Source organism: Rattus norvegicus, chromosome 8, assembly GCF_021556685.1.
Source record: "Rattus norvegicus strain SHRSP/BbbUtx chromosome 8, alternate assembly SHRSP_T2T, whole genome shotgun sequence".
In the NCBI taxonomy this organism is placed as follows: Eukaryota; Metazoa; Chordata; class Mammalia; order Rodentia; family Muridae; genus Rattus; species Rattus norvegicus.
The window spans coordinates 22,533,407-22,551,984 of NC_141541.1; the positions used below are offsets into that span (position 1 = coordinate 22,533,407).

At 38.1% G+C, this 18,578-nt stretch overlaps 1 protein-coding gene across 1 annotated transcript in view; it reads right to left on the minus strand.

The window, feature by feature from the left end:
- The window catches only part of Muc16 (mucin 16, cell surface associated), a 203,053-nt gene that overhangs the window by 166,462 nt on the left and 18,013 nt on the right, over nt 1-18,578 (minus strand). Inside the window, 1 exon segment of the mRNA NM_001428753.1 lies at nt 36-6,923. Coding sequence (NP_001415682.1) covers nt 36-6,923 — 6,888 coding nt within the window.

Genomic DNA, 18,578 nt, shown 5'->3' on the forward strand with positions numbered 1-18,578 from the left:
TATCACAACACCGTTATCTTCAATTTGTAAATTACCTGAAGGAGTAGTAATCTCTTGGGAGGATGGGCTGGCTGTAGAGTCAGTGGTACTGGAAGCAGGATAGGGCAATGGTGTTGAAATTGAAGGAGATAATTTTTTTACAATGGTGGCAAGCAAATGGCTTGACTGTATTATAGAATGGAAATTCTTGGAAGTCACATATGAACTGGATGTTGGATTGCTGGTTGTGGCAATTAAAGTCATCTCCTCTGTGGGAGAAAGTGTTGGATCAATCAAAGTGGTCTCAGCTGAAGGTAGTATATCAGTTCTTGGAACAAGGATACTTTCTTGAGAAGGTATAGTAAAATTGTATACTGGGAAGGATGTTATCCCAGTAGACTCTAGAATAGATGAAGAAGTATTTAAAATAGTAACTGTTTCTGCTGAAACTTTAGTAAACCCTGAAGATAGATTCTGATATGGCGATGATATATTCATAGTAGATGTGCCATCAGCCTCAGAACTTGGCAAAAGGAGAGTGGGCTCAGGAACAGAAGGTTTGTTTGTTTGTAGGGATATGCTAGTGTCCCGCAATCCAGAAGTCAAATGGGAAAGTGGCTCAGTATTAGATCTTGGTGTTTCTGAATGGCTAGACAATGATGTGGACATAGTAGTCACCCATATAGAGGAAGGAGTGCTCATTTTATTGGTGTCTCTAGATGAGTCATAAGGCATTGATACAGAGGAACTTTGTTCATGTCCCATACTAATGGTATTCATATTGGTTACTGTGAAACTTGAGGGAGAATTATGATTTTCTTTATTAACTTCAGATAAACCCAGGACTTCAAGTGATGTGCTGCTCAAATTTGGAGGAAAACTCACTCCCAATTTCAAGCTTCTACTCAATATATCTTTTGTTTTAAACAATTCAGAAGTGGGGAATGAAGCCTTAGGAAAAGAAGTGGAGTTTGAGCTCTGTGGTGATAAAGAGGAAGCAGAAGTAGTCTTGGTTGGTGCTGTCAACAATGAAGAGGCAGTACTACCGAATGAAAGAGTCTCAGATGATACAGTGTATTGGGCCTGATATCCAGAAGTGGCTATGTCCACAGTGGTTACTTCAGTTCTGGTGGGACTGTAAGATGTTTGTGAGGTTCTGGTGTCCTTTGAGGTGGCTAGCTCACTGTTGCTCCAGCTTGGAAATGAAGTTCTAAAGGAAGCTAAGTTTATGAGCAACTCATCTTTAATTGTTTCGCCAGAAGAGGGAAAAAAGAGCCCTTGTCCTTCTGATAGAGAAATAGCAGGAAACAATGATGCTGTCCCAGGTATAGTTTCTATATAATTCATGGAGGAAGTTGCTTCCTGGAGTGGAGAGTCTGTCCATGAGAGTAACTCAGAACTGCTGGGATGAGAGATTGAGTCTGAATGTAAAAATGTCTGAGTTATAGCAGAGAACACCTCAGCATCAGCTGTAGGATCTGTTGTGTTCAAAAGAGTGGTGATGTTGGATGATTTCTCAACGTTAACTACCTGACTGATGTCAGGGCTTGGAAAGTAAAGAGTAGAGCTACTGGAGGCATTTCGAATTGAGATGTCTGTTGTCTTTGCAAAGGATACAGAGCTTGGAATGGATGATCTATCAGTTGAGTTAGCTTCTTTTCTTGAAATTCCAGGGTCAGTGCTAGTAGACACTGTAAAAAGACCAGAAATATGTTTCGTCAAGTCAATATCTTCAGACATGCTAGTTTCCTGTTTTATTGAAGTTATGGGGAAAGTTTTCTGAGTTTCTGAATGTGCACCATTAAATAAGGGCATTGATGGGGAAATTGTTGTGTCCCAATTGCTTTGTGAAGTCATTTTAGTTATTCTTGATGGAACTGAATTAATTAACACAGTGCCTTTGGAATGCATTCCAGGACTATCAGTTTCCACTCTTGTTGCTGGAGATTTTGAGGAAATGTGACTGGTCTGCAAGTTTTCCATGTTATATGAAGAACCTGGAGTTGAATGCTCTGTAGTATCCAGGCTTTGAATTGAGGTGCTCCCAGATATTATACTTGTATCTTTTTCATTTGAGATTGCCTCTTGAATAGAAGTTACTAGTGCAGCTGCAAAATCAAGGGAGGAGACATTTTGTCCTTGAGAGGTAGAAGTAACAGGTAAAAGTGTGGTTTTCTCAGTCATAGTAGTTGTGGAATCTATAGTGGTGTGTTTTTCCTTGGATAAAGAACTTGTTTGAGACTGTTCCCCAAAAATGCTAGATTCAGTTATCCAGGATGAATGTGGAGATGTTTGAGGCTCAGATGATGAAAATTCTGTCATAGGGACAGTGGTTGAAGTATCCCTGGATAGGGTATCATTTAATAAAGACACAGAATTAGCTACCCCAAAAATGGAGCTTAACTCTATGTGTTCTTCTGTGCTAGAGTAGGTAATGAGTCCAGAGATGCTTCTAGGAGTAATATCTTCTGATTCTGGGGGATAAAGAGGGCTTCCTGTGGGGATTCTGCCAGCTCTAATGGATTCTGAAGTGGAGAGGCTAGTAGACATGTTAGGGGTTAACTGAGACAGAGCAGTATTATGTGTTGTGGGGATGGTGGTCTCTTCAAGAGTAATAGTTTCTGGAAGTGGTTGGTTTAGGGAGGACGTTGTATTTGTTACAGTTCCAGAGGCATCAGAGAATGTTGGCTGTGAAATAAAAACTGTAGTACCCATCAAGGGATTCTGAAACATGGTTGAAAATGCAGTTTTAGTTGAAACTGATGCAGGAGTAATAGAAGATTTGGATTGGAGTACAGAACTGCTGACTTCCATAATTATTTCTGATTTAACAGAGGAAGTAGGGCTTGTCTGTGAATGTTTGCTAACCTGGGAAGTCTCTTGGCTTGAATGTGTGCTAGTGGTCCAATTCAGAAATGAAGTAGACAAATTATCTAACTGTTTATCCAACCTGGTTGTGATTGCCTCCTTAGAAGGGGTTAAGACTGAGACAAGAGAACTAGGAGAGGGGGTGCCATTTTCTCCTGTAGAAGTAACAGAGGATATTAAGGAAGATTTATCAAGATATCCTGGAGAGTTGCCAGGTAGACTTCTTTTTAAAGTTGAAAAAGTTTCAATTGATGGGACTTCATACCTTTGGCTTAGAAATGTGGATGTCTCTGTGATTGTAGGGGCTGGGCTGAAACTCATAAAATTGTCTAACTCTGATGACATGGTTGATGTTTCTAGGGAAAGGGCAATGTTTGAAGTCACATTAGAATTTCTAATCTGACTGGTAGACATTTCTTCTATTTCTGGGATGGTGTTGAAGCCATGAAACTTGGTGAAAATTCCACTGGTCATATCTTCTGATGTAACCTTGGTATGCTCTGATGTAAAATACTGACGCATTGGGAGTATTGTGTTATTAGGAGATATGAATGTTGTACTTGATACCAGAGTAGAGGAACTATTAGTCACTGCAGAAGGGCTTCTAATGAAATCTGTACTTGAGTGTACCTTCTCAGATACATTAGCTTGTGTCAATGTGGTCAGGTGGGTAACTGTCTGTGTGCTCATATTTGTATTTTTATATGATGTTGATTGTGTAGGTGAAAGTATGGATACTTCTGTAATAGGCAAGGTAGTGGGGAAAGTTTTCCTTTCAGATGGCACTGAAACAGATGGTATGGTATATTGGAATTCAGGTACAGGATGACTGATTCCCATGTTGGACCCTGGTGTGACTGAGGAATAAGTATTCATCTGGGACATTTGGGGAGCATGAATGGGGTTGGAGCTTAGTTGAGAGATGCTGCTCCAGCTTGGAATATAAAGAGTGACAGAACCTGAACTAGTATATGAATCTGTTGGAATTGAATCCTTAGCAATTGTGAACAAAGAGACAACAGATTCAGAAGTATGACTACTATTACTGTGTGACAAGGATGTATCAGGGGTCAGTGAAAGTGACTCTTGTATTTTTTTGGAATCCGTAGACATGGACTTTTTCTCAGGAGTCATTGTCCATGATGCTGAAGAACTGTTGATAGGAGCCATGGATTCTGAAAATGGAAATATATGTGTCCCACTGGAGTGAGTATCATTTACTAAGGCAATGCTTAATGTTTCTGGATAAGTCAAAATGGCTGAGATAACTGTAGAATGTCCCATGGGTCTACTTTTCATCTCTTCTGATTCTGAACTGATAGTGGAGGTAGGGAGACTGATGGGGGTTCTGGGGGAAGTATCTTCTGATGTTGACTGAAAATCTGAAAAGAATATGCTGTCAGCAGATATGAGTCCTATCCTAGATTCAAATGGAGAATGGCTAGTGGAAAGTTCACTATGGCTAGTGTTATATTCTGTGGTTGCATTTATGTTTTCAGCTGTACTGAAATCTGTCCATGCTGTCCTCAAGGGGAAAGATGTACCTGTCATAATCTCTGTACTTTCAAATGAGACTGACTGTGTAGGTGAAAGTTCCATGGTTGACATAATGGTTGTGAAAGACACATTTTCAACTGAGACTGATGTAGGTGTGGTGGTTTGTTTGTAAGTGTTATCTTTCATGTCTTCCACTGGTGTAAGTGAGGAAACAGAGATTCTCTCTGAGATTTTTGAGAGTTGGGCACTGTTGGAGTTTGGTATAGAAGGGGTCACTGATTTGGAGGTCATATATAATCCAGTAGGGATTGGGACCTTAGGAATTATGAAGATGGAAGTGACATAATCAAGAGACGTGGTGCTGTACCTGCCTACATTGGCAGGAACTGGAGAATATGAGGATGCCTCAGTTGTAGGTCTTGTTGAACTTGTAGACATTGACTCTTTCAAAAGTAAATGAGTCCTGGATGTGGTTGTAGGGTTGATGTTGGTAGACTTAATCATGAATTCTGAAAGTGAAAATGTCTGTGTCCCACTGTATTGGGTCTCTATGTTTGAAGTCATGGTTGATATGTCTTTGGAAGTTACCATATTTGACATCACCACAGAATATTTCCTGTGGCTGCTTGTAGTCTCTTCTGATTCTGTAGTGGTTGTAGATCTTGAGTACTTGGTGGAGATTCCAGTGGAAGTGTTCTCTGACGTTGAGTGATATAACTTAGAAAGGAATGTTCTGCCAGCAGATATCCCTTTTGTCGCAGATGTGAGCAGAGAAGGAGTAGTAGATACATTATTCTGGCTAATTGTGTGTTCTTTTGTTGGATGCCTATCTTCCAATTTACTGGAATTTTTCCATGCTTCGATAAAGGAAAAAGCTGTCTGTTTTTCAGTACCTTCTGTGGCAAAGGACATTGACTGTGGAGGTGAAAATGTGGTGCCTTCTGAGCTGATTAGAATTGTGAAATATTCATGTTCAGATAAGATTGGTATAGGGGTAATGGTTTGTTTGAGTTGGGGTACTGAATTCCCATTTTTCTTGTTTCCTTTCGTGACTGAGGAAACAGTGGTCACCTGTGAGATTTTGGACACTTGTGCAGTGTTGAAACTCTTCTGAGGTCTGCTATTCAAGCTTGGGATTGAGGAAGTCACATGTCCTGAGCTTGTGTGCAAGTTTGCTGGGATTACGTCCTTAGAAACTGTGATGACATAGGCCATAGAACAAGTACATGATGTATTGTGTGTGTCTATCATGGAAGAAATAACAGAAGGTGAATATGACCCATGTGGCATTGTTATGGCATCTGCAAACATGGCATCATACCAAGGAGTAGATGTCCATGGTTCTGAAGCAATAATTTTAGGAGGATCCCTGGCTTCTGGGTGTGGAAATGTATTCACCCTACTGGAGTTAGTGACCTTGATTGAGGCAGAGGTTGATGGATTTTTAGAAGTCACCTTGCTTGATGTCACCAGAGAATGTCCAGTGTTGCTATTTGTCAATTGTGATTCTGAGGTGATTCCTAAAGAAGTATCTTCTGATATTGATTCATGTAGTGTTGTAAAAGATGTGGTTCCAGCAGACATGTCTTTTGTTGAAGATTCAAGAAAAGAGAGATTCATAGGCATTTCTGTATGGTTTGGACTGTACTGTGTAAATGAATCCATTTTTTCGAGTGTGCTAGATTGTATTCGAGCTGTGGTCCAACCTTGTTTGGTAGTGTTATGAGTAGTAGGTAGATGTCTGTCTGATGTGAAACTAGTAGGTGATGAAGAATTTGTTCTGATTGTACTAACCCTGAAACCTTTAGAGCTGATTTCTTCTGGTAGTGATGAGTCTGTAAATGTCTCTAACAATGAATAATTCTGAGAGTCACTGGAGTACATTCCTAATCCTGACATAGTTGCTGATATACCAAGAGATATAATCACATTTGGGGATACCACAAAATGTTCTGTCTTATTAGTGGTAATTTCTTTGCTGATTATGGCGTTTGGGGGTCCAGTAGACATTCCAGTGATGGTTTCTTCTGGTTTGATCGGCTGATTAGTTATTGGATTGGAATTGCTGTTAGTTATAGATTCTGTGCTGGATACAAGAACAGAATTAGTAAAGGGCACTTCAGTAAGATTAGAAGTAGGTTTTGTTGTTGAAATCATCTCAGTTATGTTAGTTTCTGTCATAGTTAGAATGGTAGATGTGTCTGACAGAAGAGTACTATTTAATGCAGCCCCATTATATATCTCAGTCCTGGTATAATTAGATGTGGTCATGGAAGGAGAACCAGTGCTCTTCCCTGTCATTTCAGAGAGCATTCTGGACAATGTAGTTTTAGGTATAACTGACCAAAAATGTACACTGGAAGTAGAACTGGTAGCTTTCATGGTGTTCACTGCTTTCTTTGAGTTTCCTGTGCCTTTTAGAGTGGCCAGCTTTGAAGGAATGCTATTTCTCCAAAGTAAAGTAGAATCAGTCACTGCTGTTGGGCTTGTGTCCAAACTTCTTGTGCTTGTCTTAGGTGTTGGTCTAAGAACTGATGTCATAGATCCACTAGAACTATGTTGTTCTTGGAACGCTGAGGCTACATGAGAAGGCAAAGTTGGTTTTTGTTTACTTGATATAGTAAACTCTTGACAAATAATAAATAATTATAAAATTAATAATCCAATAATATACTTAGGAATAGCTGTACATACCTTCATATACCCATATGATGATTTGAATCTTATTATGCTTGATAACTGCATTAATCATATCTTTTTTATATTCATCTATCAGAAGTAATTTTATCCTTGACTATATTTATGTGGTTTCAATATAAAATATTTCTAACTTAGCATTCCTATGTTCACAAAGCATGTATTAAAATAATCACTACAACATTATATTATTTATCAAGTGAAGTTGCGTGAAATATAGCTTAAAAACAAAACCAACAGCCTAATAGCTATAAAAATAAGCAGGTTTGATTAAAATACAGGGAATAAATGACTATGGAGTGTTCAGCCCTAAATTACATTTTCTCTCCTTAATGCTCAAGGAGCCTTCTAGAAAAGGAAGTTGAACGACTCTAAGAACCAGAGCTACAAAGGACAGGACAGGACCATTGCTCTAATGAATTCATGGCTACTCTGCTGGACTATGCAAGACCAACACAACATCAAGTCAATTAATATTCCAGCATGGCTAGGGGAGGTAGAGTTAATGACAATCGACTGTAGATTGGTAAGAGACAGTCAGTTCTCTACAGAGTTGTGGCCCCTGAAAAAAATTGTCCATGGTTAGTGCTATATCAGCATGCATGAAGCCAGCATTAATTAGACTCAATGGGTCACTCAAAAAAGAAGGGAAGAAACATAAAAAGGAGGAGGAAGAAGAGGAGGAGGAGGAGAAGGAGAGGAATTGCTGAAGAGAGTTCAACAGGTAAAAGTACTGCTGCCGAATCTGACAAACTGAGATTGATTATTTGATTCCTGATATGCACATAGTGGAAGGAAATAACTGACTTATAAAAATTTTCCTCTGACCTCCACATGTATACTGGGACATGAACACACACACACACACACACACACACACACACACACACACAAACACTAAAAATGTACTACAAAATGTTTATTTACAAAGGAAAAGGACATGAAATTGGAAACGGAACATGATGAAGAAGTCTGGGAATAGTTAGAGACAGGAGTGAAGGGAATATGATAAAAATTTGTTATTTATATGTATGAAATTCTCAAGAAATAAATACATTTTAAAAATAGCTAATATCAAGAAGTTAATAGTTTGTAACAGGTTGAACATACAATAGAATAAATCCATGATTTCTTGGTACATTCATGATACACAAATGCTTATTAAACTTTACTAGGAGGTGTATATAGTTAATTCTCTCAGAAAGATAAAGAAAAAGAAAAATATCTATGTTTAGGGAGATAACTCAGCACCTGATCATAATTTCTATCCAGAAAATGTAGAGACAGGGCTCCTGGGGGAAGGCTGACTAGGAAGACTAACCATACTGAAGACCTCTGGGTTTGATGGAGAATTTCTCAATGAAGAAAGTGGTAAGAAGTTTTAATGTGATTCATGACATTCACCTCAGGCCTCCGCACACACATACATACATGCACAAAACAAACATATACATACTTCCACACACCATGTACACATACAAAAAATCATGAAAAGTATCAAAAGAAGGAGGGGGGGACCTACATACATGACACTAGGGCAATGGTTCATTGGATAAAAGAGTTGTTGCAAGAGCCCGAGGACCTATTTGGATCCCAAGGACCCTGTTAAAAATCAGGTGAGGGTATGTATACATCTATCTGTAATTCCATTACTTCACAGGTTAGTGATCTTGGAGGATCATGGGGGATTGATAGTCACCAGTCTAGCTCTGGTTTTGGTAAGAGCCCCTGTCTCATGGGAATAAGGTGGAAAGTAATGAATCAGGACACCTGCCATCTTTCCATCTTTCTCTGATAAATTTGTGGGCATGCATGGGTGTGTGAATCTGCAACACACATTTTCATATATTAAGCACACACACACACACACACACACACACACACATGCACGCGTGCGCGCGTGCGAACACACACATACATGCATGCATGCACACAGACACACACATACCTAAATTGCTAAGGTAATAAGGAACAGGTAATACATTAATACCTGTTCCTAAGGTATTATTTCCTGTACTACAAACTAGCATTACTGTTGGAAGATGTATCTATGAAAAAAAATTTAGGTGTTCTAATGCTCCCTACTAATTGGTCAAACTCTCTCGCATCCTCCGGCTTCCAGAATCTCATTTCCATATTTTTCTGTGCTATAAATTTGACTTTCAACATCTCATGTATATATTAAAATATATAATAACGCATTATTTATCTTTCTCTGCCTGTTTTTACATTGTGTCTTCTATGTCCATCACACAGTTGGACGTGCCATACATTCCTACCTTTCCTTTTCTTTTATCCTTTTTTAAAATTTTTTTTTCTATCTCTGTCTCCTCTTTATTTTTCATATGTGACTACACTGCTGCTGTCTACAGACACACCATGAGAGGTCATTGGATCCCATTATAGAGTGGTTGTGAGCCACTTTTTTTTAATCCTTCTTTTCAGCCCTTCTTCCCTTTCTTCTTTTTCTTTTCTCTTTTTAATTTCTGATATCCTCATTGGCTTTCTTCCTTCCTTGTGTTCCACCCACCCTTCTCTTTTATTTTACTTTTTCTCTTTCTCATTCCCTCATTCTTTTTCTTTCTTTGTGGATCTCTTTTATGAATCTAGGTTGGTCTGAAACTTGCCATGTAACCCTGAACTAAATAAAACTCCAGTTCTTCCTCTCTTATCTTCTAAGTATTAGAATTATAATATCATCATGCCTAGATCGAATTTCTTACTTTAACAAGTTATGGAAAATCTAGGTGTATGAAAAGGAGCATGCAATTTATCTCTTTGTAGCGATATTTACATTACAAACTTAAAGACATGCATGCATACATACATACATACATACATACATACATACATACATACATACATAAATACACACACACACACACAGAGGGGGGGGAATACATTTATTCTATATCCCTTTAAAGAAACCATCATGAGCCTAAGGCTGACTTTTTTCTTTGGTCAAATATTAGCAGGGATTTGACTATAGTTCTACATGTAAATATATGTTTAATGGAAAGTTGCAGGGGATCACTGGAGTGATTTTCTATATTTGGTCCTATTGTGATTTCTCTGGGGCTTTCTGTTTCATTCTAAGTAGGCTGTTTCTCATGTAAATTTCTCAATTTACAAGCCAATGCCATTTATGTCTTTAAACCTGGATTGACAGGGGGTGGAGGCTGGTAATAGGCCATGTATTCTGAGAAAATCAGGCTTTATTCCCCTGCTCAAGTGCAGTAAGCCAAGCACTCACATACACATAAAACACCATGTAGTTAGTATCTAAGCACTGGCAGAATTTTACAGAATTTATGGGTTTGTGTTGTTATTATTTTAATTATGGTGACACATTCAAAGTAAACATTTGAGATCTGTGCCTAAAAGTCTTGAATTTTTTAGTTGTAGTGTATTAAACTGCATGATAAAATGTGGCATTCTTTTCTATTAGCTGGGTATAAAAGTGGACTCATTAACAGTCATAGAAAGGATAGGGGCTCAGGGGAACCTTGTACTGTTACATACTGAATTACATACTGCTAGTATATTCAGGGAGGAGAGTCAGTTATGTGTTCACCGGTAACCCACACCAGGCTTCAATAGATAGTTCTAACCTAAATGGATTATATGTCAAAACCAGAAGTCATAGATCTAGGGAAGGGGCCAATAGGTCAAAAAAAGTTAATAAATATTGGAGAAATATAAGAGGTTGGAGGAAATAGTAGTCAGAATGCACTTTATGAATATATAAAGACAAAAAGAATAAACCTAATAAAAAAAAACAGAATCTTACATTGTTTTGTCTTCATTTTCTGTCCCTTTGGAAATATTACTGTCAGTTTGATATCCTATTCTGAATGTTCAAAGGTGGGTGGGAAAACCTGAAGTCACCTTAGAATTCAGGAACAACAGGACTGATGGATACATACCTATATGATAAAGCACTGAATGTACTCAGAAAAACACACTCTTTTGTAATAAGACATGGAAAAGCCAACCTGATACTGACAGAAGATTTCTCCCTGGTAGCTATGTAAACTCCTGGGATACAAAATCAATTAACAAGATTATCCAGCCATGAACACTGTAGGCTACAATAACAATTGTTTTGGCAAGATATGTTAATACATACCACACTGGTGTAAATGTTATGGGGATAAACAACTTTTTTTTTTTTAATTTATGGTCCACTTCACAGGTGAAAACTTGTGCCTAGTCCTATAAATCTAGCCACGAACCCAGAGCTAGGGAACTCATATTTCTTAGGGCAAAATCTACCACTATCAGTTTGGTAAATAAATATAGTACCAGGTTTCCTTCTATATGTTTTTAGTAGTGCTCTCAGTCCTCATTGGGAAAGTGGTTTTGTGCAATGGATGATAATAAATATAGAGACACACAATTGGTCAATTTGTAGAAAGAAAGAGTCTATAGAGCCCTCTGCTATAAAAGGGACTTTTACTGTAATACCCAAAACCAGTTTGTAAACTCCACCTACTTAAGGACCAAGGAACCACCTGGGATGCTGGGCATTGTATTTCTTCGAATATAACAATAGCCTCATGGAAAAGTATGGTGGCTTATATGTTTGCCTTTATAACCTCCTGCAATATGTGTCTTGTGGGCCACTTAGGTGGTAAAACCCAGGGAGTGTTCCTGACCGAAATCCATCTGTTTGTCATAATTTAATATTTAATAAATACAGCTGGCTTCAAATTTGGCCCAAAATGGTGCAATTTGTTTTTTTCCTGTAAATCTCAGGAATGATAGTATGTCAAACACATCCTCCATCCCAACGAACGTTCAAAGAAAAAGGAAGAAAGAATACAAGAACCAGAGGTTAAAGAGGACCAAGGTAAAACAGTATCTTCTGGACATGATAAAATTGTGAACTACATAAACTCCCAGCAGCTATGATTTCCTGAATAAAACAGAGACAGATAGCGCCTCTCAATAGTCCTTTACGAATTTATCTATGATAGGCTCATGAGGCCCCACCTCTCCTTTCATATCTATAGGTAGTTGATAGTCAAAGAGAAATTTGTAAAGGGAGAGGTGAGAAAGGCAGGCATTTCTATAGAAATCTAAGGCAACCTAAGGATTAGATTTGTTTTATGTCTCTCTGAAGTTATACTTTGTTTGTTTTTGTTTATCATCATAGATGATCCTATAGTTGAAGGACTTTGTAGTGTACTTTCAGAGTTTAGGTGAAGAAAGTTAGCATCTTTTCAAGTGATAGAGGCATCTATGAAATCTTTGGAGATTAAAGCAGGGCTTCCTGAAGCAAAAAAAAAAGATAGGAATAATTATAGGCATAGAAAAAGAAGAATAATACTTTATTCGGGAGTCTGGTTGAATCCTCTAACCAACACAAAAGCAGCCATTTCAGCACCACTAACAACTGTTTAAGACTTTTCTCTTTGTAAATCTTAGATTTACTAAGATTTTCACCAGAACCCCAGTTACAACAACACTTATCCTAAGCCCCTTTGCAGCATTTGTGACCACTTGTTTTAATGTTATCAGACTATAATCACACACATGGCACCTTGAAAGACATTTTATAACTTCATTTATCAACAGAGAGATGGGCTTCCTGGTCTCTATCTGTGCTCAGAGCTGGGACTGTTACATAGCTCTCCAGACCAAAATGCTGTCCCCAAAATGCTGATCTTGCAGCAGCACTCTCACTCCTAAGCCCACAGGTTGGAACCCATTTTCTCTCCACTAACTATCCAAAGAGAGAACTGCAGGGAACACACAGGGCATGGAAACCACAAAAGAAGCCTGGGACAGACACTTCCAGTCTCTATCAGCACCCAGAGATAAGCCTATCTGACAGTCCTCCAGACCCCAAACCTGCCCAGAGAGATGGTCTCTCGGGAGTGCTCTCACTTGTAAGACCACAGGTTCATAGCCTCACAGGCTCACAGGCTCATAGGCTCACAGGCTCTCACTGGCTCACAGACTCACATGCTCACAGGATCACAGGTTCAGAGGAGGGACAAGTTCCATTCAGAGACATCAAGACCAACTAACATTAGAGATAACCAGATAGCAAGAGGCAAGGACAAGAACCCAAGCATCAGAAACCAAGACAACTTGGCATCATCAGAACCCAGTTCTCCCACCAGAGAAAATACTGGGTATCCCAACACACCATAAAAGCAAGGTTTGGATTTAAAATCACATCATATGATAATAATAGAGGACTTTAAGAAGGGCAAAAAATAAGCCCCTTAAAGAAATACAGGAGAATACAGGTAAACAAGTAGAAACACTCAAAAAGGAAACACAAAAACATATTAAAGAATTACAGGAAAATACAGCCAAACAGGTGAAGGAATTGAACAAAACCACCCAAAATCTAAAAATGGAAATAGAAACATTAAGAAATAACAAAGGGAGACAACCCTGGAGAAAAAAAAAACTGGGAAAGACATCAGGAGTCATACATGCAACCATGACCAATAGAATACAAGAGATTGAAGAGAGAATCTCAAGGCAGAAGTTACCACAGAAAATATTGACTCAACAGTGAAAGAAAATGAAAAAAGGAAAAAAGCTCCTAAACCAAAATTTCCAGGCAATCCAGAACAAATAAGAAGACCAAAGCTAAGGATAATAGGTATAGAAGGGAGCAGAAGATTCAGGGCAGTTGACATACAGACCCGAAGAAAACACAAATGCCACAACAGGCTACTATATCCAGCAAAACTCTCAATTACCATATATGAAGAAACCAAGATATTCCATGACAAAACCAAATTTATACAATAACTTTCCACAAATCCAGCTCTACAGAAGATAATAGATGGAAAACTCCAACACAAGGAGGGAAACTACATACTAGAAATAGCAACAAAGTAATCTTTTTGCAACAAACACAAAAGATGATAGCCATAGAAATAAAATTCTAACTCTCCCAACAAAAATAATAGGAAACAACAATCACTATTCCTTAATATCTCTTAACATCAATGGACTTAATTCCCCCATTGAAAAGACAAAGACTAAAACTGGATATGTAAAAAGGACCCAGCTCATTGCTACATACAAAAGACACACGCTTTCAACAAAAACAGACACTACCTCAGAATAAAAGGCTGGAATTTTTCTCCAAACAAATGGTCCAAAGAAACAAGCTGGAGTAGTCATTTTAATATCAAATAAAATCAACTTTCAGTGAAAAATTATCAAAAAAGGTAAGGAAGGCCACTTCATCAAAAGAAAAAAATCTACCAAGATGAACGCTCATTTCTGAACATCTATGCTCCAAATGTAAGGGCACATACATTCATAAAAGAAACCTTACAGCTCCTTTAACTCTTTCAATACTTCCTCCGATTCCCTTGAAGGGGTTCCTGTTCTCAGTCAGTGGTTTGCTGCTAGCATTGACCTCTGTATTGGTCATGCTCTGGATGTGTCTCTCAGGAGAGATCTATATCCGGTCCCTTTCAGCATGCATTTTCTAGCTTCATCAATCTTATCTAGTTTTGATGACTGTATATATATAGGCCACATGTGGGTCAGGCTTTGAATGGACATGCCTTGAGTCACTGCTCTAAACTTTGCTTCCATTTCATAACTTTGCTCTGGATAATTTTTTTGCCCTTTTAAGAAGGAGTGGGAGTATTCCCATTTTTGTCATTTTTCTTCTTGAACTTCCTGTAGCCTGTGGATTACATCTTGGGTAATTTGAGCTTTTTGGCTAATATTCAATGGGGGTTTATGGACAGGAAACCAGGAAGGGGAATAATGATTGAAATGTAAGAAAAGAAACTTTAGTAAAGCACAAAGCACACATTGTAGCTCACACAACAATAGTGAGTGACTTCAACACTCCCTGCTCATCAATGGATAAATCATGGGAACAGAAACTACACAGAAACATAGAGGAACTAACAGAAGTTATGAACCAAATGGATTTAACAAATATTTATAGAACATTTCATCCTAAAACAAAAGAATATACCTTTTTCTCAGCACCTAATGGTACCTTCTCCAAAATTGACCCTATACTATGTCACAAAACAGGCCTCAACAGATACAAGAAGATTGAGATAATCCCATGAATCCTATAAGATCACCAAGGACTAAAGCTGGTCTTCAATAAGAACAAAAACGGCAGAAAACCCAAATATATATGGAAGTTCAGCAATACTCTACTCAATGATAACTCAGTCAAGGAAGAAATTAAGAAGGAAATGAAAGACTTTTTAGTATTTAATGAAAATGAAGACACAACATAAAAATACTTATGGGACACATGAAAGCAGTGCTAAGAGGAAAAAAATCTTAGCTCCAAGTGCCTTGAAAAGGAAGAGGAGAGAGCATACTTTAGCAGCTTCACAGAACACCTAAAATCTCTAGAACAAAAAGAAACAATTACACACAAGAGGAGTAGAAGGCAGGAAATAATCAAACTCTGGGCTGAAATCAACCAAGTAGAAAGAAAAATGATTAAACAAAGAGTCAACACAACCAGGAACTGGTTACTTGAGAAAATCAACAAGATAGATAAACTCTTAGCCAGACTAACCAGATGTCACAGAGAGTGTATCTAAATTAACAAAATCAGAAATTAAATGGGAGACAACAAGAGAATCTGAGGAAGTTCAAAAAAGTCATCAGATCCTACTACCAAAGACGATCTTCAACAAAACTGGAAAATCTGAGGGAAATGGACAATTTTCTAGACAAATTCATGGTACCAAACTTAAATTAGGATCAGATAAACCATTTAAACAACACCATAACACCTAAAGAAATAGAAGCAGTTATTAAAAGTCTCCCAACAAAAAGAGCTCCGGACCAGATGGGTTTAGTACAGAATTCTATACCCCTTCATAGAAGACCTCAAACCAATACTGTCCAAACTATTCCACAAAATAGAAACAGACGAAGCACTACCCAATTTCTTCTATGAAGCCACAATTATGCTTATACCTAATCCCCAGAAAGACCCAACACAGAAAGAAAAATTCAGACCAATTGCTCTTATGAATAACTATGCAAAATAACTCAAGAACATTCACTGAAACTGAATCCAAGACCACATCAAAATGATCATTTATCATGATCACATAGACTTTATCCCAGGAATGCAGGACTGGTTCAGTGTATGATTATCCATCAACGTAATCCACTATGTAAACAAATTCAAAGAAAAAAATCACATGATCATTTCATTAGGTGCTGAGAAAGCATTTGACAAAATTCAGTACCCTTTCTTGACAAAAGTCATGGAAAGATCAGGAATTCAAGGCCCATACCTAAACATAGTAAAAGCAATGGACAGCAAACCAGAGAGAAACTTGAAGCAATCCCACTAAAATCAGGGACTAAACAAGGCTGTCCACTCTCTCCCTACTTATTTAGTATACTACTCCAAGTCAACCAGAGCAATCAGGAAATGAAAGAGGTCAAAGGTTTACAAATTGGAAAGGAAGAAGTCAAAATATCACTACTTGAAGAAGAAATGATAATATAATTACGTGACCCCAAAAGTTCCACCAGAGAATACTAAGCATGAGAAACAACAATAAGCAAAATGGCTGGGTATAAAATTAACTCAAACACATCAATATTCTTCCTCTACTCAAAGGATAAAAGGGCTGAGAAAGAAATGAGGGAAAGGATATACTTCACAGTTATCAGAAATAACATAAAATATCTTGCTGTGACTTTAACCAAGCAAGTGAAAGATCTGATAACAAGAATTTCAAGTCTCTGAAGAAAGAAATTGAAGAAGATCTCAGAAGATAGGGAGACTGCCCATGCTCATGGATTGGACAGATTAATATCGTAAAAATTGCCATTTTGCCAAAAGCAATCTACAGATACAGTGCAATCCCCATCAAAATTCCAACTCACATTTTCATAGAGTTAGAAGAGCAATTTGCAAATTCATTTGGAATAACAAAAAACCCAGGATAGTGAAAACTATCCTCAACAATAAAAGGACATCTGAGGGAATAATCATCCCTGGCCTCAAGGAGTATTACAGAGCAATAATGATAAAGACTGTATGGTATGTGTACAGAGACAGGCAGGTAGATCAGTGGAATGGAACTGAAGACCCAGAAATGAACCCACACACCTGTGATCACTTGATCTTTGACAAAGGAATTGAAACCAACCAATAGAAAAAAGATAGCATTTTTAACAAATGGTGCTGGTTCAACTGGAGGTCAGAATGTAGAAGAATGCACATTGACCCATTCCTATCACCCTGTACACAGCTTAAGTCCAAGTGGATCAAGGACCTCCACATAAAGCCAGATAAACTCAATCTAATAGATGAAAAAGTAGGGAAGAGTCTTGAACACATGGGCACTGGGGAAAATTTCCTGAACAAAACATTAATGGTCTATGTACTAAATCAAGAATTGACAAATGGAACCTCATAAAACTGCAAAACTTCTGTAAGGCAGAGGACATCATCATTAGGACAAAATGCCAGGCAACCAACAGATTGGGAAAAGATCTTTACCAATCCTACATCTGATAGAGGTCTAATATCCAAAATATATAAACAACTCAAGAAGTTAGACTCCAGAGAGCCAAATGATCCTATTAAAAATGAGGTACAGAGCTAAACAAAGAATTCTCAGGTGAGGATTATGGAATGGCTGAGAAGTACCTAGAGAAATGCTCAACAACATTATACATCAGGGAAATGTAAATCAAAACAACCCTGAGATTCTAACTCACAACTGTCAGGACTGCTAAGATCAAAAAGTCAGGCGACCACAGATGTTGGGAAGGATGTATGGAAAGATGAACACTCCTCCACTGTTGGTGTGTTTGCAAACTGGTACAACCACTCTGGAAATTATTCTAGAAGTTCCTCAGAAAATTGGACATTGCACTACCTGAGGATCCAGCTATACCTCTCTCCTAGGCATATACTGAAAAGATGCTCCAACATATATCAAAGACTTATGCTCCAATAAGTTCATAGCAGCCATATTTATAATACCCAGAAGCTGGAAAGAACCCAGATGCCCTTCAACAGAGGAATAGATACATCAAATGTGGTACATCTACACAATGGAGTACTACTCAGCTATCAAAAACAATGACTTCATGAAATTCATACGCAAATGGATTGAACTAGAGAATATCATCCTGAGTGAGGTAACGCAATCCCACAAAAAGTCACATGGTATTTACTCACTGATAAGTGGTTATAAGCCCAAAAGCTCTAATTACCTAAGATACAATCAACAGACCACATGAAGCTCAAGAAGGATGACCAAAATGCGGATACTTTAGTCCTTCTTAAAAGGGAAAATAAAATTATTCATAGGAGTGGATATAGAGGCAAATTTGGAGCAGATACTGAAGCAATGGCCATTCTGAGTCTGCCCCACATGTGGCCCATATATACACAGCTACCAAACTAGATAAGATTGATGAAGCTAAAAAGTGCATGCTGACAGGAAACAGATATAGAACTCTCCTGAGAGACAAAGCCAGAGCATGTCAAAAACAGAGGTGAATGCTAGCAGCAAACCATTGAAGTGAGAACTGGA